This window comes from Microtus ochrogaster, chromosome 2 (assembly GCF_000317375.1).
Source record: "Microtus ochrogaster isolate Prairie Vole_2 chromosome 2, MicOch1.0, whole genome shotgun sequence".
Taxonomy (NCBI): domain Eukaryota; kingdom Metazoa; phylum Chordata; class Mammalia; order Rodentia; family Cricetidae; genus Microtus; species Microtus ochrogaster.
In genome coordinates this window covers 67,073,630-67,094,289 of record NC_022010.1, presented here as the reverse complement: position 1 = coordinate 67,094,289, position 20,660 = coordinate 67,073,630, and the positions used below count along the sequence as shown (strand labels likewise).

At 43.3% G+C, this 20,660-nt stretch overlaps 1 protein-coding gene across 1 annotated transcript in view; it reads right to left on the bottom strand.

The window, feature by feature from the left end:
• Ildr1 (immunoglobulin like domain containing receptor 1) overlaps positions 1-15,576 on the bottom strand; it is a 24,469-nt gene extending 8,893 nt beyond the window's left edge. Inside the window, exons 1-5 of the mRNA XM_026787675.1 lie at positions 15,532-15,576; positions 14,067-14,262; positions 12,853-13,002; positions 8,037-8,156; positions 7,345-7,491 (exon numbers count right to left, since the gene is read on the bottom strand). Of these exons, the coding sequence (XP_026643476.1) occupies positions 7,345-7,491; positions 8,037-8,156; positions 12,853-13,002; positions 14,067-14,262; positions 15,532-15,576 (658 nt within the window). The remainder of the gene's footprint in view (positions 1-7,344; positions 7,492-8,036; positions 8,157-12,852; positions 13,003-14,066; positions 14,263-15,531) is intronic.
• Positions 15,577-20,660: the final 5,084 nt, after the last annotated feature.

Below are 20,660 nucleotides of genomic sequence, written 5' to 3'. Positions count from 1 at the left end.
CATGAGGAAGTAGATACAAAGGGCACGCATCGGGCACACATCCAATGAAAGCTATTTCTCTTTTCCTGTAAGACACCTCGCAACCTTGAACACAAGTGCTGAAACCAGACGCAGACCACTGAGCTGACATCACAGATTGAGTTGGGTGTCTATCATCATGAGCAATTCATCACGTCTTCCTTTCAAACTGTCTTCTTCCCCATGGACCACGATGACAAGAGTGCTTATCTCTGGGGACATGGCTTAGCTGATTCTTTTTTTTTTTTTAATTTCTCAGATTTTCTACCATGTGGGACTTCACAGGCAAATCAAATGTTACTTGAAACAAATACATAAAAAGAAACACTTCCAGTTAAAACAGTTGATTCAACTCCTATCTCTTTACTAAGGAAGGAACTTTATAGGACATTCTTTAAGTTCTTTTGCCTTTATCATCTATTCTGCAACTTAAATTTTAGGGCTATTATAGTCTTTCTGTGTGTGTGTGTGTGTGTGTGTGTGTGTGTGTGTGTGTGTGTGTGTGTTGTGCAGGCATGCATGTGCCATGGCGTATGTGGAAGCCAAAAATCAGTTTTCTCTTTCCACCATGTGGGTCTTGAGGACAGGACTCAGGGGATCAGGCTTGGTGGCAAGCACCTTACCCACTAAGCTATTTTGCTGGTCCAAAATTGCTCTTTTAAAGGATGAAATTTCAATCCAAAGAAAGCTTATGCTAAGAGCTTCTGTTCCTTCTCCCCTTCCCCAGCACAAGCTTCTCATCATCTGGGGAAGTCTGAGAAATACACATTCTAGGGCCCTACTCCCCAGACCCATCGGGTTGGAAGTCTGGGAGGGAGGGACAGCAACTAATTTTGACCAAGACCTCTATATGATTTAGCGTGAGCTTCAGTTTAAGAACTAATGCTTCGACTCTCCAGGCCATGGTTCCTAGAGGCACATCCCATTCCACCCCCCATTCAGCAAAGCCCCAGTGACCTGGGAGCAGCCTCTCTACACCTCCAACCACTCTCAAGGTCATCTCCGACCACCAGAGTCTTGGTCCCGCCTACACCTGGAGGAGCTTCCGAAACAGATCAGCATCCATCAGAGGCATGGCCAGCCTGCACTAGGAGGAAGAGTGATCACCCAAGCCACTGACCCCACATGTACCAATTGGAAGAAGAGGGACCCCTTGAATCATAGGCCCCAGCTATACCCACTGGAGGAAGAGATGGGCAGACAGATGGTAGTGTAAGACCACATTCAACAACATAAAGAGCAACATGCACCACCAGAAAATAGTGGTTCTACAACAGCAAGACCTGAACATCCCAATGCACATGAAGCAGAAGAAAATGACCTTAAAAATAACTTTATGAAGATGATAGAGGTCCGTAAAGAGGAAATAAAAAATTCCCTTACAAAAGCAGAGGAAAAGGCAAAAATTAGAAGAAAACAACAAATCCCTTAAAGAAAGCCAAGAAAAGATGAGCAGGTGAACAAAATGGTTCAAGACTTGAAAACTGATTTAGAGGCAATAAAAAAAAAAACCCACAAACCAAGAGAATTCAGGAAATGGAAAATCTGGGTAAACAATCAGGAACTACAGTTACAAGCAAACTAACAGAATATAAGAGCTGAAAGAAAGAATCTCAGGTGTTGAACACATGATAGAGGAAATGTTAAATGCAACAAACTCTTAACACAAAATGTCCAGGAAATCTAGGACACCAAGAAAAGACCAAAACTAAGAATAATAGGAAGAGAAGGAGAAGTCCAGCTCAAAGGCACAGAAAATATATTCAACAAAATCATAGAAGAAAACCTTTTCAACCTAAATAAGAATATGCCTATTAAAGTACAAGAAGTTTACAAAACTGGACCAAATAGACTGGACCAAAAAAATGTCCCCTCATCACATAATAATCAAAACACTAAAGATATAGAATAAATAAAGAATATTAAGAGCTGCAAAGAAAAAAGGTCAAGTAACATATAAAGATAGACCTATCAGAATTACACATGACTTCTCAACAAAAACTCTGAAAGCCAAAGGGCCCTGGATAAGCATTTTGTAGACACTAAGAGACCACAGATGCCATCCCAGACTACCATACCCAGCAAATCTCTCAATCACCATAGACGAAGAAAACAAGATATTCCATGACAAAACCAGATTTAAACTATCCCTATTCACAAATCCAACCCAACACAAATTACTAGAAAGAAAATTTCAGCCCAAGGAAGCTAACTACACCCACAGAAACATAGGCAATAGATAATCCAATACCAGCAAGACCAAAAGAAAGAAAAACACACACAATACCAACAACAACAACAAAACCAAAAGTAACAGGTACTAATAACCACTGGTCATTAATACCTCTTAATATCGAAGGTCTCAATTCACCTATAAAAAGACTCAGGCTAAAAGAATGGATATGAAAACAGGATCCATCCTTCTACTACATACAAGAAACACTCCTTAACTACAAAGACAGACATTACCTCAAAGTAAAGGTTTGGGAAAAAGATTTTCCAATCAAATGGGCTTAAGAAACAACCTGGTGTAGCTATCCTAATATCTAACAAAATAGACTTCAAACTAAAATTAATCAAAAGAGATGAAGAACATTTCATATTCATCACAGAAAAAAAATCTATCAAGATAAAGTATTAATTCTGAACATTTATGCCCTAAATAAAAGGACCACACACACTTGTAAAATAAAAAAAAATTACTAAAGCTTAAATCACACATGAAACCCCACACACTAATAGTGGGAGACTTCAACACACCACTCTCAGCACTGAACAGGACTGCCAGACAGAACTTAACAAAGAAATAAAGGAACTAACAGAAGTTATGACTCAAATGGACACCTATAAACATTCCATCCAAACACAGAAGAATATACCTTCTTCTCAGTACCTCATGAAACCTTTTTAAAAATTGACCACATATTCAGTAACAAAGCAAACCTCAACAAATACAAAAAAAAATTGGAATAACCCCTGTATCTTATTGCATCACCATGACTTAAAGTTAGAATTCAACAACAATACTAATTTCAGAAAGCCCATAAACTCATGGAAACTGAACAATGCTCAACTGAATCACCCCAGGGTAAAGGGAAAAAAATAAAGAAAGAAATTAGAGACATCCTAGAATTCAATGAAATTGAATACACACATACCCAAACTTATGGGCCACTTTGAAAGCAGTGCTAAGAGGAAAGTTCATAGTGTTAAAGTGCCTACATAAAGAACCTCAAGAAATTTCACACTAGTGATTTAGCAACACACCTGAAAGCTCTAGAACAAAAAGAAGCAAACTCACTCAAGAGGAGTTGACACCAGGAAATAATCAAATTGAAGACTGAAATCAATAAAATAGAAACAAAGAAAGCAACACAAAAAAATCAGTAAGAGAAAGATTTGATTCTTTGAGAACAATCAAAAAGATACACAAATATTTATCCAAACTAACCAAAATGCAAATTAATAAAATCAGAAATTAAAAGGGGACCATAACAACAAACACAGAAGAAATCCAAAAAATTATCAGGTCATACTTCAAAAATCTGTACTCCTCCAAATAGGAAAATAAAAGGAAATGGACAATTTTCTGGATAGGTACCACATACCAAAATTAAATCAAGAACAGATAAACAATTTAAATAGAACTACAACTCCTGAAGAAATAGAGGCAGCCATCAAAAGTCTCCCAACCAAAAACAGCCCAGGGCCAGATTGTTTCAGCACAGAATTCTATCAGAATTTCAAAGAACTATTGCCAATACTTCTCAAATTGTTCCACATAATAGAAACAGAAGGGACAATGCTAAATTCTTTTTGCAAGGTGACTGTTACCTCGATACCCAAATCACACAAAGACATTACTAAGAAAGACAATTACAGACCAATATCCTTCAAAAACATTGATGCAAAAATACTCAGTAAATTCTTGGCAACCCAATTCCAGGAAACCTTAAAAAAAAAATCATTCACCATGATCAAGTAGTCTTCATCCCAGAGATGCAGGGGTAGTTCAACATATAAAAATTCATCAATATAATCCACCATGTAAACAAATTGAAAGAAAAACACACATGAAAACGTCTCTGACAAAATTTAACACCCTTTCAAAAATATAAGTCTTGGAGAAATTAGGGATACAAGGAACATACCTAAACATAAAAAAGGCAATATACAGCAAGTCAACAGCCAACATCAAGCTAAATAGAGAGAAACTCAAAATGATCCCACTAAAATCAGGAACAAGACAAAGATGTCCACTCTCTCCATATCTACTTAATATAGTACTCGAAGATCTAGCTAGAGCAATAAGACAACAAAAGGAGATCAAGAGGATACGAACTGGAAAGGAAGAATTCAAACTTTCATTATTTGCAAATGATATGATAGTTTACAAAAATGACCTCCAAAAAATCCACCAGGGAACTCTTACAGCTGATAAACACTTTTAATAATGTGGCAGATACAAGATTAACTCAAAAAACATCAGTAGTTCTTGTGTATACAGATGATAAACAAGCTGAGAAAGAAATCAGAGAAACATTAACCTTCACAATAGATACAAACAACATAAAATATCCTGGCGATATTCTAACCAAACAAGTGAAAGACCTGTATGACAAGAACTTTAAGTCTTTAAAGAAAGAAATTGAAGATAATATCAGAAAATGGAAAGATCTCTCATGCTTGGAGAGGTAGGAACAACATAGTAAAAATGGCAATCCTACCAAAAACAAGATACAGATTCAATGCAATCCCCATCAAAACCCAAGCACAATTTTTAACAGACCTTAAAAGAACAATACTCAATTTCATATGAAAAAACAGAAAAACCCAGGATAGCCAAAACAAACCTGCACAATAAAGGAACTTTTGGATGCTTCACCATCCCAGACTTTAAACTCTACTACAGAACTACAGTAATGAAAACAACTTGGTTTTGGCACTAAAACAGACAGGAAACAAATGGAATCAAATCAAAGAACCTGATATTAACCCATATGAACACCAGATTTTTGACAAAGAAATTATACAATGGAAAAAAAAAGAAATGAATTCAACAAATGGTTCTGGCATAACTGGATGTCGACATGTAGAAGAATGCAAATAGATCCACATCTATCCCTATGTACAAAACTCAAGTCCAAATGGATCAAAGACCTCAATGTAAAGCAAACACACTGAACCTCATAGAAGAGAAAGTGGGAAGTAGCTTTGAATGTATTGGCACAGGAAACCACTTCCTGAATATAACACCAGTAGCACAGACACTGTGAGTAACAATAAATAAATGGGGCCTCCTGAAACTGAGAAGCTTCTGTAAAGCAAAAGACATAGTCAATAAGACAAAAGACAGCCTACTGAATGGGAAAAGATCTTCACCAATCCCACATCAAACAAAGGACCAATTTCAGAAATATATAAAGAACTCAAGAAATTTGTCATCAAAAATACCAAATAATCCAATTTAAAAATGGGGTACAGATCTAAACAGAGAATTCTCAACAGAAGAATCTCAAATGGCTGAAAGACACTTAAGGAGATGTTCAATATCCTTAGGCATCAGGGAAATGCAAATCAAAATGACTCTGAGATACCATATTATAAAGATGGATGATAATGTAGATATAAATATTGCAACTGTAATTCTTTCTTGATACCTGTTTTGTTATATGTAATTTTACTATGTTAAAATTAAAACCTTTCTTTTCATTTAGACAGAAAAGGGGAGGTATTGTGGGATTCCCCTCTGTATGCTGTGATTACCATTGATTAATAAAGAAACTGCTTTGGGCCTACAGCAGGGCAGAACAGAGTTAGGCAGGGAAAACTAAACTGAATGCTGGGAGAAAGAAGGTGGAGTTAGAGAGAAGCCATGTAGCCCCGCCATAGATAGATGCCAGATGGAACCTTATTGGTAAGTCACAGCCACGTGGCAATACACAGATTAATAGAAATGGGTTAAAGTAAGATGTAAGAGCTAGCCAATAAGAAACTAGACCTAATAGGCCAAGCAGTGATTTAATTAATATAGTTTCTGTGTGATTATTTCAGGGCTGAGCAGTCAGGAACAAACAAGCCACCTCCTACTACAATCTTACACCTGTCAGAATAGCTAAGATCAAAAACATTAATGAAATTGACCTTCCCCTATAATCAGATTGATAACTTCCTTAATTGTCATCATAGAACCTTTATCCAGTAACTGTTTGAAGCAGATGCAGCTAAGCACTGGGCTGAACTCCTGAAGTCCAGTCAGGGAGAGGGAAGAGCAATATTATGAGCAAAGTGGCCAAGATCATGATGGGGATACCCACAGAAACAGCTGACCCAAGCAAATGAGTCCTCACTGGCTCTGGACTGACAGATGGGTAACCTGCAAAAGACCAAACAATGCCCTTGGAATGTGGGTGACAGTGTGTGGCTTGGGCAGTTTTTGGGGTCACTAGCAGTGGAGCCAGTATTTATCCCTAGTGCATGAACTGGCTCCTTGGAGCCTATTCCCTATGGAGGGATACCTTGCTCAGCCTAGATACGGGGACAGGAGAGCCTTGGTCCTGCCCATAGTGTTGTGCCAGAGTAGATGAGAGGTGGTGTGGGGAGAAGGTGGGGGGAGCAGGAGTGGAGGGAGAGGGAACTGGGATTGGTATGTAAAATAAGATTTTTTTAAAAAAAAAAAAACAATTTAAAAAAAGAACTAATGCCTCAATACCTTTCTCTATTTCCCTCCCTATTCTTTTCATCTCATCTCTAAGTAGTGTTGTGATATTGTAATAGAATAAGAAACATTTGGTCTCTGTCCCTGGTTTCTGAAATATAACTCCTAAAATGTCTGGGCTCTCCAGATGGACGAGTAGCTTCCATGTGTTAATTAGATGGCTGGTGGCCAGAATCCCTGGAGAGTTTTGGGATGGAGACAAGTTGCCAAAAAGACCAAGGCATGGCTAGAATGCTGAAACTTTCTATTCCACTTCTGACCTGGGAGAGAAAAGTTGACTTGATCAAACACACACACACACACACACACACACACACACACACACATACACACACTCAAATCTATTGGTCTGACTCCATCTGCATACTAAGAAAAGAGTTTCACAGGTAGAAATCCTGTTACCAGTCACCTTCCCTGTGGCTTTAGAGCATTCCTGAGCATCATTCTCAAGGCTGATGCTCATGTCTTCTGAACCTGCGAAGGAGGAAGGTATGAAGGAGATCCTGGAACGACCAGGAACTTTGACCTGAGAAAGGTCAACCTGTCTGCTTGGGGCCTCGGGCACACGTCTCATCATGCCCAATCCACTGCTCCTTGTGTTCTCTCACCTTCCTCAGGGCAGCAACAGACGGTAGGACAGCAGGGGCAGCGGATGTAGCAGCAGCAATACTGAGGACAGCACTGGCACCAGCACACACCAATCAGCAGCAGGAAAAGGAGGGCTCCAAGGATGATGAAGATCACTGTTAGCCAATCTACAGTGGAGAGAAGCCAAAGGGGGGCTGAACTAAATCTTCAAAGGGATGCCTCTACTCCAACATGCTAGACCAGTGCTTCTCAACCTTCCCAAGGCTGCGACCCTTTAATACTTCATGTGTGGTGACCCTTAATCATAAAATTATTTTGGTTGCTACTTCATAACTGTAATTTTTTTGCTACTATTATGAGTCCTAATGTAACTCTTGGCGTTTTCTGATAGTCTTAGGCAACCCCTGAGACAAGGTCTTTTGACCCCAGAGGGGTAGTGACTCATAGGTTGAGAACCATTGTTCTACACCTTAGTAAATACAGCCATTGACCTAGAGGTTAAGTTCTAGTGATAGATACACCGGTTAAAAAAAAAAGTTTAGCTCTAGTAAGAGACTGTTAGAGATTCCCAGTCCAATAAAAGTAACACAGACCTGTTTGTTTCTGGCTTTGCTGAGATTGGTAGGTGCTTTTGCATGGGTGTGCGGGTGGGGGTGGGGGTTGGGGGGATGTACACTGATGGGTGGCCCGAGAGGGCGCCAGCAGCACTTACGCAGGACAATGAGCTTCACCTCCTTATCCGGGTCTCCTGAGGTGTCTCCTGGAGCCTCAATGGTGCAATAGTATACTCCATGATCCCACCACATCACTTCATTAATCACAAGGTCCGCTCCTATGTAGGAAGGAAAGGAAAAGTTCCAGTTATCTGGGCATGGTAGTTGCGGGACCTCAGAATTGTCATTCCTAAAGAAGGCCTGTGGTTGATGAGAATGAGGTCCCAGACCCTTCCTCAGACCTTCCTTTGTTCCCGAAGATGAGGATGATGGAAGAACTCGGCATTGATCCCCACTAGGAGTTTATAAAGATCTGGATACATCATCTCATTTAATTCCCACTACATATGCTTATATGTGGGGGAGGGAGAAATTCCCAGTTGTCCCCCACTGATTTGTTCCCTTCTTGCAGGATTGTGGAATTGATGGGTATGCCTACAGCTGCTGTAGTTTAAGGGAAAGTATCTTTGCTCCCTTTAAAACTGCTGAACTAAAACTGTGATTCTATTAGTACTAAGAGATGAGGATCTGGATGGACTGTGTGGAAGTTTAATCAAACACTTTGGGCGGGGGGGGGGCTTTTGAAAAGCAGAATGAGCTATGAGGGCTCTATCCTCATGGGTGGGTGGGTAGGTAGGCTGGAGCCATTAAAAAGGGTGAACTTGGCTGGGTGTGGTGGCATACACCTTTAATCCCAGGATTTGGGAAGCACAGCCATGTGTATCTCTATGAGCTCCACACGAGCCTGGTCTACTGGTCTGAATAACAAGTTCTAGGATAGTCAGAGCTACATAACAAAACCCTGTCTTCTATTGCTGTATAATGGTGTAGCAGTAAGACCCTTACCAGACTTCTCGACCTCTATAAACATAAGCCAATGCATCTCCACTGATTATAATTACCCACTCTTATGTCCTCTTTTATAATAGAGTATAAAATATACTAAGAGCAGAATAGAATAGAGCATAGTATAGCAGCATAAAATAGACTAAGTCAGGGATCACCTAGAATTAAGTCAGGATTTCCCATCCCCTCTTCTAAGTGACGCAATTCTGATTAACGGAATGCATGCAGCAGAGTTGCAGGAACTTCTTTAAGATAGCATGTGAACCGTCTTCCCTTTCTTCTTCATCTCTTCTATGTTGCTCCCTGGGTGCTACAGACTGGGTACGGTTTGAATGTGTGTCCCAAAGCTTCATGTATAAGAAGCTTAGCCTCAGCGTGGCCTTGTCGGAAGGCAGTGGAATCTTTAAGGGATGGAGATCAGAACAGTCATTAGGTCACTTGGATTAACTGTCCTGAAAGAAGATTAAAGTCATTCTTACATCTCCCCAATAGGTCCACAACAGAACAGGTTGTTACAGAAGAACAAGAATGGTCCTTTCTGCTCACTGGTCTCCTATAGCCCCGTGGGGGCTCTCCTTCTTGGAAGCACTTTTATAATAATACTGTTTTCATGGTAACCCTGTCACACCCCTTCACAAGGCCAAACCAGTGGCACCATCTACTCTTGGACTTTCAACACCCGGAGTGGTGAGCTAAATAAACCTCTTTTCTTTGCAAATTACCCAGGCATGGGCCTTTCATTTTAGAAACAAATAATGGACCAATATGTCTAGAAAGAAGATGACAATCTGGGTCAGGACAAATGAACTTGGGCCCCACCCCAAATTTAATGGAATGCAGCCACCACCCTAGGTCTGGGCTGTGTGTTTCTGATTTTATACATGAGATCAAAACAAGTTTCCTTTTGCTTACAGTACTATTATCTCTGGTTTCTACTTATTTGCAATCAAATGGAACACCAGCTGAGAAGTGGTATGATTACTTAGCTATATTTCAGATAAGGAAACTGACGGTAGAGAGGGGTTAAGAGAGTGGCAAACACACACAGAGAGAGTGCTTGGCATAGGTTCATGCCACAACTCTGCCTCAGACTGGAGCTTTGAAACACTGAGCCCTGATATTTTCTCCAAAATGGCTGTAAAACTTCACAGCCTAGACCCTTCCCCAGTCCAAGAAGAACAAGTAGGTGCTTGAAGGGACAGCTTGTGCAATGACCTTGAATGAGCACAGAAAATATGCCCAGCATTTTCAGAGTAGTACCCCCAAAAGAATCTGTGTTCCTTTGAGTACCTGATGCTCCAAAGTGACCTGATTAAGAGCAACCAATGGTTAACATACACTTAAAAATTAAGCAAATATGATCAATGTTCACTGAAACCCTTTGGCTCAAATTATTAAGTTACAACCTGTAGGAACATTCAAGAGGAGCCAGCCCCTCTGTCCTGGCCAGTTTAAAAGTCAATCAGAGCCCCAAAGCAGCACTCCAAAGTGATGGTCTGCCGGCTTATCTCAGAGACTGCAGAGATCAGCCCTCAGCATTACCGGCTTGCACAGGCAATGATCAAATCTGCAATTCTTCATTGTCTGTTTGTCAAGAAATACCTCCTGAGGAACTGAAACAAAAACGTGAGGTCATGCAAGACCGGAGCGAGCCCTGACTTCTGTTTCCTTCTCTTTTACGTCAATCCTTGTGAAGCTTTTTTCCCTCATGATTTTCTAAACCTATCTCTTTCCCTCCACCCCCAGACTGGGAGGAATGATGAAAGTTCTCATCTGACCCGACTTTCCTAAAGTGTTTCTGAGGATTGCCAGCACGGAGAGGCTATTCAGATATGTCAATATGTTACACGAACCGTGACCTTATTTGGCAAAGATGTTAATATGTTACCCAAGCCATGACCTTGTTTGGCAGGGTCCTCTCGATTGATTGATGGAAACTCAGACGAGAAAGTGTCAGAAAACAAGGATTCTGAGAAGTCAGGATGAGCCTGGAGGTAGAAATAAACCCTGGGGAAATAACTGCTTTCCCTTAGGAGTGAGAACAAGATGGCGTATGAGCCAAAAGTGGTCAGGAGGAGAGGTAGTGAGAGGGACTACTCAGAACTAGACACACACAGAAGAGCAGAGTCGGCCTCCTGACTCTCCACGGGGACTTCTCATCCTTCAGAAACGCTAGAGGAAACCGGCTAATTAAGTATGTGAGACCAGGAGTCAGAGCAGAGCCAATTCTGAGAAAGTAGAGCCAGCCAAGTCTCTAAGGACACACATGGAGACTAAGGCAAATGCAGGTGGTCCCTAAGCTAAGAGTCACAGGCTACCTTGGGGAAATCAGAGGACATGTGTGAAAAAGATCCTGCATATTTAAGGATTACACACTTAGAAGCAAGGTTAAACTGGCCCTTTAAATGGTCATAAAATAGTCACCAATTCTCTCACTGTTTGATTTTATGTGGTTATGTGGAGAAATTCCTTATGGCCAGCAATTCAAAAAAAAAAGATTTACTTATATTATTTTTATTTGACTGTGTGTGTGTGCTCACGCGTGTGTCTGGTTTTGTGCATGTCGGTGCAGTGCTGCAGAGGCCAGAAGAGTGCATTGGACCCCATGGGACTGGAGCTGAAGGTGGCTGTGAGCCGCTTGAAGCGAGTACTGGGAACCGAACTTGGGTTCTCTGGAAGAGCAATAAGTTCTGTTAAACACTGAACTCTCCAGCCCCACAAATACTTTTTCCTTTTAAATTTTTAAATGTTTGCTTGTTTATTTATTTTTATGTATATTAATATATATTTTATGCATATAGGTGTGTTTTGCTACATATGTCTGTGCACCACATACATGCCTGGTGCCCAGTAAGCCAGAAGAAGGTATCAGATCCCCTGGAAATAGAGTTACAGACAGTTGTGAGCAACTATGTAATTGCTAGGAATCGAACCTGGGTCCTCTGAAAGAACAGCTAGTGTTCTTAACTGCTGAGTTCTCGCTCCATCCCCCAATTTTTTTTAAACACAGCATGTAAAGTTCACTGAAACAGTCTCTGAGTTCTGTCATTTTAACTACACAGTAATCCAAGATGATAGGCTAGGAACATGGGGCCGCAGCCAATTCTTCGCTACATAAAAGCATCCTGACTAGCTGACGTCGGTCCATCCCTTAGGAACTGTTGAATAGGTGAATTTCAGACACTATGTCAGGATTCTCTGTGACATGGACTCTACAGTCAGTCCCCCTTAATAGAAACCGAGTCAAAAACAAACCAAAACGTGAAGGGGCTTGCTCAATTTCATTTCCAAGAGCAGAGCAGTCACCAGGCCTGAGTGTGGTTGTGGCCCCAGGGCTGTGGGGGCTGCTTCCTGTACCGGGTGCAAAGAAGGAGCCTGCTTTAGATTAGACCCAGCTCCCAGACAATGCACGTGATATTTACTGCAGTGGAAGAGGCAGAGAAAATGGCCAACCCGCTGCCTATAGCTAGGCTTGTGAGGGGACCACTGCCACACTTATCCAGGCTTGTGTCCACGCCCCTGCTGCTTCCTCTGTCCAGGGACCGCAGCAGTCTCAAAGGATCCACTTGCCCTCAAGCTCATGTTTTTGGTACAGGCATCAAGAGTGGCCAAGGGGACCTCAGGGACTTGGTGTGTGAGTGAGTCCGGAAAGCGATTTGGAAAAAACATCAAAGAAGCGGATGTGAATCTTAGCCTGAGACTCAGGAAACGAATCAATGACACCCTGACCTTTATTTAACCAAGGCTGAGGAACATCCTCTGGTCCACAGGCCAAGTTCCAGGGAAGCAGCTTCAGATGGTGGAACACATTCTAAGAATCTGGCACTTGCTTCAAACAGCCCAGTGACCCAGTCAGTTATCAGGCCCCAGAAGATCTTGGGGAATCCCGTGCTGACTCAGCCTGCCAAGCCCGGCTCTGCCTCCTCAAGGGCTAGTTCCCCTGCTACCTCCCCCATACTCCCCACTCACGGTTCTGGATGGTGATCTTGCGCTGCCGGTAATCCACCCCCAGCACCGGTTCACTCTGCCCCCGCCGCTGGGCCACGATGCGAACTTCCCTCTGATTGTCGCTACAGTCATTGGAAGGGTCCTGGCCCAGGGATAAAGCGGCCTGGTATGCTGAGAAGAGAGGACCAAGTCCTTCAGATTCTGCAGATCTGGAGTAGGATCTCACAGGAACTCCACTCCCATCAACAAGACTCCAAAGAACCTTGAAAGTCATCATTTCCAAAGCCTGTCTGCATGCCCTGTCTCCTTACCAACTTCCCTTGGTTCATTTCCAATGTGCCCCCTCCTGCCCCCGGTTTCTGCTCCAATGGGGGTTTCAATCACCAACCTTCACAGTAGAGAACTCAAAAGCTGCTAAATCTTCCAGGAGACCATTGCTTACCACCCTAGTCTCTCCCTTGTCATGTAAGTGTTTAAGAAGAACCCACAGATGACCATGCAGACTAAATGGGGAGACTCAGAGAGCTTTGGAGGCTTGGTCCAGCCCTCCTGTAAGGTCTTAGCCCCAGAGCTACAGGAAGCATGCAACCTTGCCTTCCTCCCTTTGTTTATTTCCACTTCCTTCCCCCGCCCCCCACAGGGTCTCTCCTGGTACTCTCAAACTTCCTAAGGCTCTAATCACCTCAGGCTGCCTGTGGGACTCCAGGTTCCTCTGGTGCTCCAGGGAAGTTAGAAATGGGCCTCTGGGAAGGAGCTCCTGGCACAACAGGTGACAAGAATGGACAGGTTGTCATTGAGAAGCAGGACTTGGCTGACTTGAAGGCGCAGCATATCGCAGTGATCAGATATGCCTGAGGTGAATAGGCTGTGTGGAGGCAGGGAGCTCTACCTTACTCAACCAGAGGCAGTGGGCAGGGATCTTCCAAACCATGGCCACTGGCTTGAGCTGCCTGCCACAGGGCTCAGGACTGGTTTGAATGAGTGCTCAGAAGGAAGGACGTGCTAGGTCTTTTGTGTCTGAGCTGTTTAAAATGTTTTTAGAACAACATGGGACAAACAAACTAACATTTGCCCTGGGACAACCTCTTGCAGAACTTGGGCTCAGTTTATCTGAGAAATGGACGAGGTCGTAGTAGCTTCTTCTCATGCTGACAATTTGTGATCTATTCCTAAACCCTGATGATAGCTTACAGATGCCTGGGAACCTCGGACAGAACAAGAATCGGGGTACTCACAGGCGGAGAAGTAGTCGAAGATGGGGTCCTTGCAGAAGGACTTGAAGCGCCATGTCACTACCACGTCCTGCAGCTGAGCAGAGGTGGTGTAGTCACATTTGAGGGTGATGGAGGCAAACAGGGTGACATAGCGTTCTGTGTGCTGAACTGTGACCAGCAAGGACAGGCACCCTGAAGGCAAGAGCCGGAGACAATGCTAAAGGTGACCTACTTCTGTTCCTGAGTAATAAAAGCCATGCAAATGAACAAAAGAAGCACAGCCCCTGCCCTCCTGCCCACCTCTGCCTGGCAGCTCAAATACACAGGCTCCTGCTGAGCAGTAGACAGAAGGAAAGCCCCCCCCCCCAGCTCTCCACCCGCCACCTTCATCCCAGAGGAAGCAAAGGGGAAAAGACTGACAAAAACTCCCAAAATTCAGTCTATTGACACACCAACATCCATCCAGCAATAACCACCCCACACCCACAACAATAAAAGAACTGTGTTAAAATAAGGCTGCAGTTATAGTGCAGTGACCCTGCTTCAACCAGTTTCCCCCTGTTCCTTCCTTCTCTTCTAAAAGTGGCCAGGCTCAGGTGGCACAGCCTTTAAATCCCAGCACTCACGATGCAGAGGCAGGTGGATCTTTGAGGTTGAGGCCAGCCTGGTCTCAAAAGTGAGACCCTGTCTTAAAAAAGGAAGAAAGGAAGGGAGGGAGGGAGGGAGGAAAGGAAGAAAGGAGAGAAGGAGGGAGGGAGGAAGGAAGAAAGGAATGAAGGAAAAGGGAAAGAAGGAAGAAAGGAAGGAAGGAAGAAAAGAGAGAAAAAAGAAAAGAGAGAAAAAAAATGGTTTCTCATTTCAAACTCCATCCTCTGGCCCCAAAGGTGAGTTAGTCAACCTGCCTTTCCCAGCTGCCTCTCACTTCATGTCCCAGTTCACACGGGCCTCAGCCACGCTGAACTTAATTCCTCAGGACTGGAATTACTCCCACCTCCAGATCTTCACAGCTGCCGCACTCTCAGGCTGGACTGCCCCCACTCCACTGTTTTCCTTGGTTGCCTACTGTCTATTCTGCAGCTCCTTGGAAGTCTTAGAGGCAGTAAGGCTGAGAGAAGGTCTCTCCTGCCTTCCTCAAAGCGCCCTGCCCTGTGGGCAGAGAGCACCCCCCTGCTTGGATATAGAAGCTCTGAGAAGACGCCTGGATTTACCCCCCACTCTTCAAATACAATCCCTGGCTACTATGCCTGTCACGTGACCATGGTTAGATAGATGACTGAGGACATAGCAAGCAGTGGACACAGCGAGCAGCATCAACACAGAGAAAATGAAATAGCAAGTGTCACAGAAAATATCAAGAAAGCCTTGATGGAATTAGGAGCCCCCCCCCCTTCTTTTCTTTTGTAAAATTCCTCTTAGAGCTCTGAAACCATCAGGCCTGCTTCAAGCTCCCCATGTTTTAATGAGGAGCTAGGCAACACAGAAGCACCTGACAAAATGGTGGCATGGTCGGAGAACTATCCATAGGCAGCATCGTGGGATGCTCGGATTGGGTCTAGATTGCACAACAAGGATCTCTTCTTCAGAGGAGGCAGGGGGCCAGCAATGGTACTCATGGCTGAGTTTATGTCACTTGGTCTGCAGGGAATGGTCCTGTTCTGGAAGACTCTGAAAACCTTAGGTGGAGCTTTGCTAGAGGAAGTGGGTTACTAGTAGGAGGGCCTTAAAGGTGTATAGGCCAGCCTTACCGCCTACCTACTCCCCACTCTGGGCTGGGAACAAAATGTGGCCAGTTGCCTTACATGCCTCTCCATGTATCCCCATCCTGACGCACTCTGTCGTTCTTAAACTGTGAGCCATTTTCCCCCTAAATATCTTACTAGATATTTAGTCACAGAAAGGACAAAAGTAATGAGTTTTTATTTCTATGTCTTGCCTTTCCCTCCCTGAACAGCCCCAAACTGTCTTTGCAGCTTTCCCTATCACAACTTGGACACAGCTACGAGAGAAGAGGTTGACAGTGAGCGCCTTCGCCAACACCAGCTTCTTCTGTTCATCGATATGTGTTTTCCCACTGCTGAGACCAAGTGCTCCACAAATGCAGCTTAAGAAAGGCTTTACTTCAGCTGGCACCTTGCGGGCACAGTCCCCTCACGGCAGGGGACAGTGCTCCTGGGGTTGGGAGCACTGGGTGGTGCTCCTCACATGTCTGCGAGACCAGGAAGCAGAGAAAGGTAAATGCTGGTGTTCCCTAGCTTTCACCTTTGTATTCTGTCTGGAACAGCACCCCACATAAAGGCACCACCCACGATCAGGGTGGGTCTTTTCTCCTCTTAAACCCTGCTGGCAGCACCTTCAAAGACACCCCAGAATACCAACCACCACACACACTGGCTGGGATATATAGAAAAACCATTTTGTTCTAAACAAAACCTTTGCTTCACATGGCACCTTTGGATATTTTCTTTTCAACAATAAATGGAATCCTGGGAGGAGACAGGCTGCATGGCTTTACATGGACGTGGACACGTAACTGGCCTGCAGTCACCCTAAGGGGCTCAAAATCATGATTCTCTCCCTCTGCTGTGTTCTTGCTGTTCCTCCGAGTTCTCCTTTAGTTAGAAGAGGCACCGCAATCCCTAACTCGTGTGTTCTCTATTTGGCTGAAAAGTAATTTGGTCTGGATAGCTTACTCAAATTCCAGTCAGCTTTTGTGCAAAGATGGAGCACTTGAAAGAGGAGAATGTGATTGCTGAGGGTCAGGAAAGGGAATTTGGTGCTCTATGACTTTGAAGTCTGCAGACTCTCATCCCTCAGAGGTGAGAGAATGGGATCTGGGGTGATGGCCTTGATTATCAAATGCATACCTAGCTCCTCTTACATGAATGCCACTATTATGAGTAAGTCATAGCTAAAGTGACCAAGTCACCTTTACCAACGTCAGTACTGGCTTTGCTGCCTGGGGACTCAGCCTCTCTGTCATTTCATTCCTCATGTGAATCTTCAACTCTTTGGAGGTTCTGAGTTCTCATCTGTGCTTCCTCCTGAGGTCTACCGACCCCACAGCACTCTGTATAAATCACACGCCATCACCTCTGTGCTGCCAAACATACCCAGGGTTGATGGTGAGGTGCAGAGAGAGGAGGTACCCGAACACTTTTGGACCTCTGTCTGCTTGCTCCTGGTCTTCAGACTCTACTATGCACCAAGTGATGCTCCTAACACCCTGCTCTATAATAGGAATAAACTCTACTCCTTCACGTGGACCAAAGTTCAGCGGTGTAAACCAAGACCCATGAACCTAGCAGTACAAATCTAATTTATTAAATGTCAGCAATGCAATCAAACTCAAAACTACAATGCTCCCTAAACAAGTGGACGTTGGACACCAGACTCTCAGAAGCAGCAGGATTTTTCAGATTGGGAGAGAGAAAAAGGAAGTAGCAATTAGCCCATCTCAAATGCAAAATTGTCCCATCTTTTTTTTTTCCTTTAGCTTCTAACCTTTACTCTGTACAACAAACCACACTGGACATTCATGGTACTCAGTCCGTAGAATTTTTAGGAAGAGACCTGAATGCCAGAAGAATCTGGGCAGAAAAGTTCATTCAAATGAGAAATGCCTTGATTATGAATGACCTGGGCACCTGTTTGTTCTTTCAAACTCAGCACTAAAAGTTTTCAAATTCTTGACTTCCCTTTAATCTTGTGACCCTTCCTATGCCCAGTCTGACTGTTGCCTAATGCCCAAGCTGTCTCTATTATTTTCTCTTGAAAACTTTAAAGTCTAGGGTCTGGTGGCCTACATTCTAAACCTAACACCCTCCCCCCATCCTAAAGACCTGTTGAGTGATTTCCAAGCTATGGGAAATCAGACAATGGGAATATCTGTCTCATAATAGGGAGAATAATGAATATCCTCAATATATAAAGAGCCTGGTACATAGTAGACATTCAACAAATCTTGTCCATTAGCTGTGTCCTTTGCATGTATTTCATCTAAATTAAGAGGGTAAGATCAACTAAGGTCAGAATGGCAAAAAAATTATCTCGAAAGAATTGAAATTGTTCAAATGTAAGCTATCACGATAGCCTCCGCTTTGTAAAAGTAGTTAGGGTACTGTGTGTTTTCTAGCTCCCAAACCCATTCAGAGTTTGCCTCTTCTGTGAAAGAGGAAGGGAGCAGAGAGACCTGTCACTTAAGGGCAGAATGGAAACTTCAGACGAGCTACGAGAACGCATGGGAAGGAGGGAAGGAGAAGGGGATTCTTCATTTCCCGCCACCAGGTACTTTCCGAGACCATTTTGCTGTGCCAAGAGGGGACTTGACATCCTATGGTAAAGTAGAAGGAAAGCAGACCAATGAAGGTGCAGTCTCTCACCAGCCAAATGCCATGGATTCCCAAGTGCACGCAGAACCTAGCACATTTCTTACTTTAGTGTAGTGTAGGATGAGAAAAGAGGTTACAGTTTCTAGACGATGCTATCCTTACAGGATAGAGATGTAGGTGACAGCTTTTTCTTTGAATCAAGACTACTTTTTGGTATGGGAGATAACTAGATGGTATTTCCCCTTCTGTCACATATAAAGTTCTGCGCAGAGGACCTAAGCTATAGTTTTTACTTGGGATGTCCCAAAGGGCCCATGTGCTAAAGGCTGGGTCCCAAGATGGTGAAACCTCTGAGCAAGGTTTTCTACTACGGTACCATGTTATCAAAGAGGACCGGCACTGGGAAGCTGGCCTTCCTCTCTTCTGAATCACCTGGTTGCCATGAGGTCAGTTATTCGGCTCCACCACAGACTCAACACAGCCCCCAAAGCAACCATCAACGGAAGCCTCCAAGATTGTGAGTCAAGACAAATCCTTTCCCTTCCCAAGCTGAGTTTCTCTTGCTACAGCAAAGCAAAGGTGACCCACACATGGTGGTAGACAGAGACACAAAGGGCAGCTGAGGAGTAAGGGGCCTGATGCCCTGGTGATGGGAGTTTGGCCTGTTGAGGGTTTGCAAATACCCAGACACTTCAGCTTGACTCTGCGGGTTAACAAAAAGCACACAGGTTCAATTGTATCAGAACAAGCTATCGCCTCAAGTCTATTTACCATCAGCACTAGCTACATTCCCTTAGATAACAGAACAAATATGAGAGAAGTTAAAGGAAAGGGGCCAGCAATGAGCGATGGACAAGAAGGAACAGGGGACACTGGGAGAGAACTGTGGATGAGCAAAAAGTGGGTGGGGGCGGAATTATGCCCATGCATGGCAAGCTGGGCTGGGGGAGGGGAGCTAAGCACAGGCCTCTGTGAGGACCCACTACGAGACAGAGAATCCCCTGTTTTGCCAAACACGGTGTTTAATCACACATTATCTCATTCTACCTTCGAAGGAAAAAAAATACAAATAGATATTCATTTATTTTATTTAATGATTTTCAAGTTTATCAGTTGAGACAATCCTCCAAGGAATGGCCTAAACTGGCATACTGCTAGTAAACCACAGCGGTATATTTAAAATGAATGAAAATGAAATTTATGCCCTGGTAATGCTGAAGCATACATGGGCAGCCCGTATAAGGTGGTTCTGTTGAACTTCTCCATATCGGGGTTTCATGATCTAACTTGACAAGGACGACTGACCAGGTAGGTCTCTTCCTCAAGAGGGCTCCAGATCTCATTACAGATGGTTGTGAGCCACCATGTGGTTGCTGGGAATTGAACACAGGACATTTTTGGAAGAGCAGGCAGTGCTCTTAATTGCTGAGCAATGAAACCCCCTAAAATTCCAAACTCTGCACTGTTCTTATTACTCCACCCCATTTTCCAGATAAGTTTTCAAAAATGGTTGAAATATAACCATTTAAGTAATACTCTCAGGCTAGAGAGGTGGCTCAGTGGGGGAAGAGCTTGCCCAGAGGCTCAGAGTTTAGTTCCCAGCATGCACTTTGGGTAACTCATGACACTTGTACCTCTAGATCCGGGGGGTTGGATACCCTCTTCTGGCCCCTACTGGTACCCAGACACACAGGAGCATATACATACAGACACACAAATAAAAGTGAAACTTTAAAGAAAAAAGTTCTAGAATTTTAAAAGATGTTTATAAATTTATTCATTGTGCATAGAAACTTTTTCCTTTTTTGTTTATTAATATAAAATAAACAAGGAGCTCCAGACAATACAATGAGTAAAAGCAAGAATGTTCCTCTCGGCTGCTGGCCTTTAATGTCACTCCAGGGAGTTGTCACTGTGGAGAGTGGTGTTCATCCTTCCATATCCTTCCCTTACTTTCTTAGATGAAGTATATGTACTATTAGCAACTTTGTTTTAGCTTCACATGACTGACACATTCTATATAAGTACATACAGATCTATTTGTTCCCAGTGACAGCATGAAACTCACTCTGTGACGTATAATTGATTACAAATTTTTTATATAATAAAATGTTGATTTGGGAGTTTGGGTTGCTTTTAATTTTTCACTGTTAGAAACAATGATGATGGATTGCCGAAATGGATATTCTAGTGATTACCTGCATGTTTTAATTCCACAGTGTTAGCGCTGCCAATGGGAATGAGCCTTTTATGCTTTAATAACTATTTCAGAAATTAAAGTTATAGT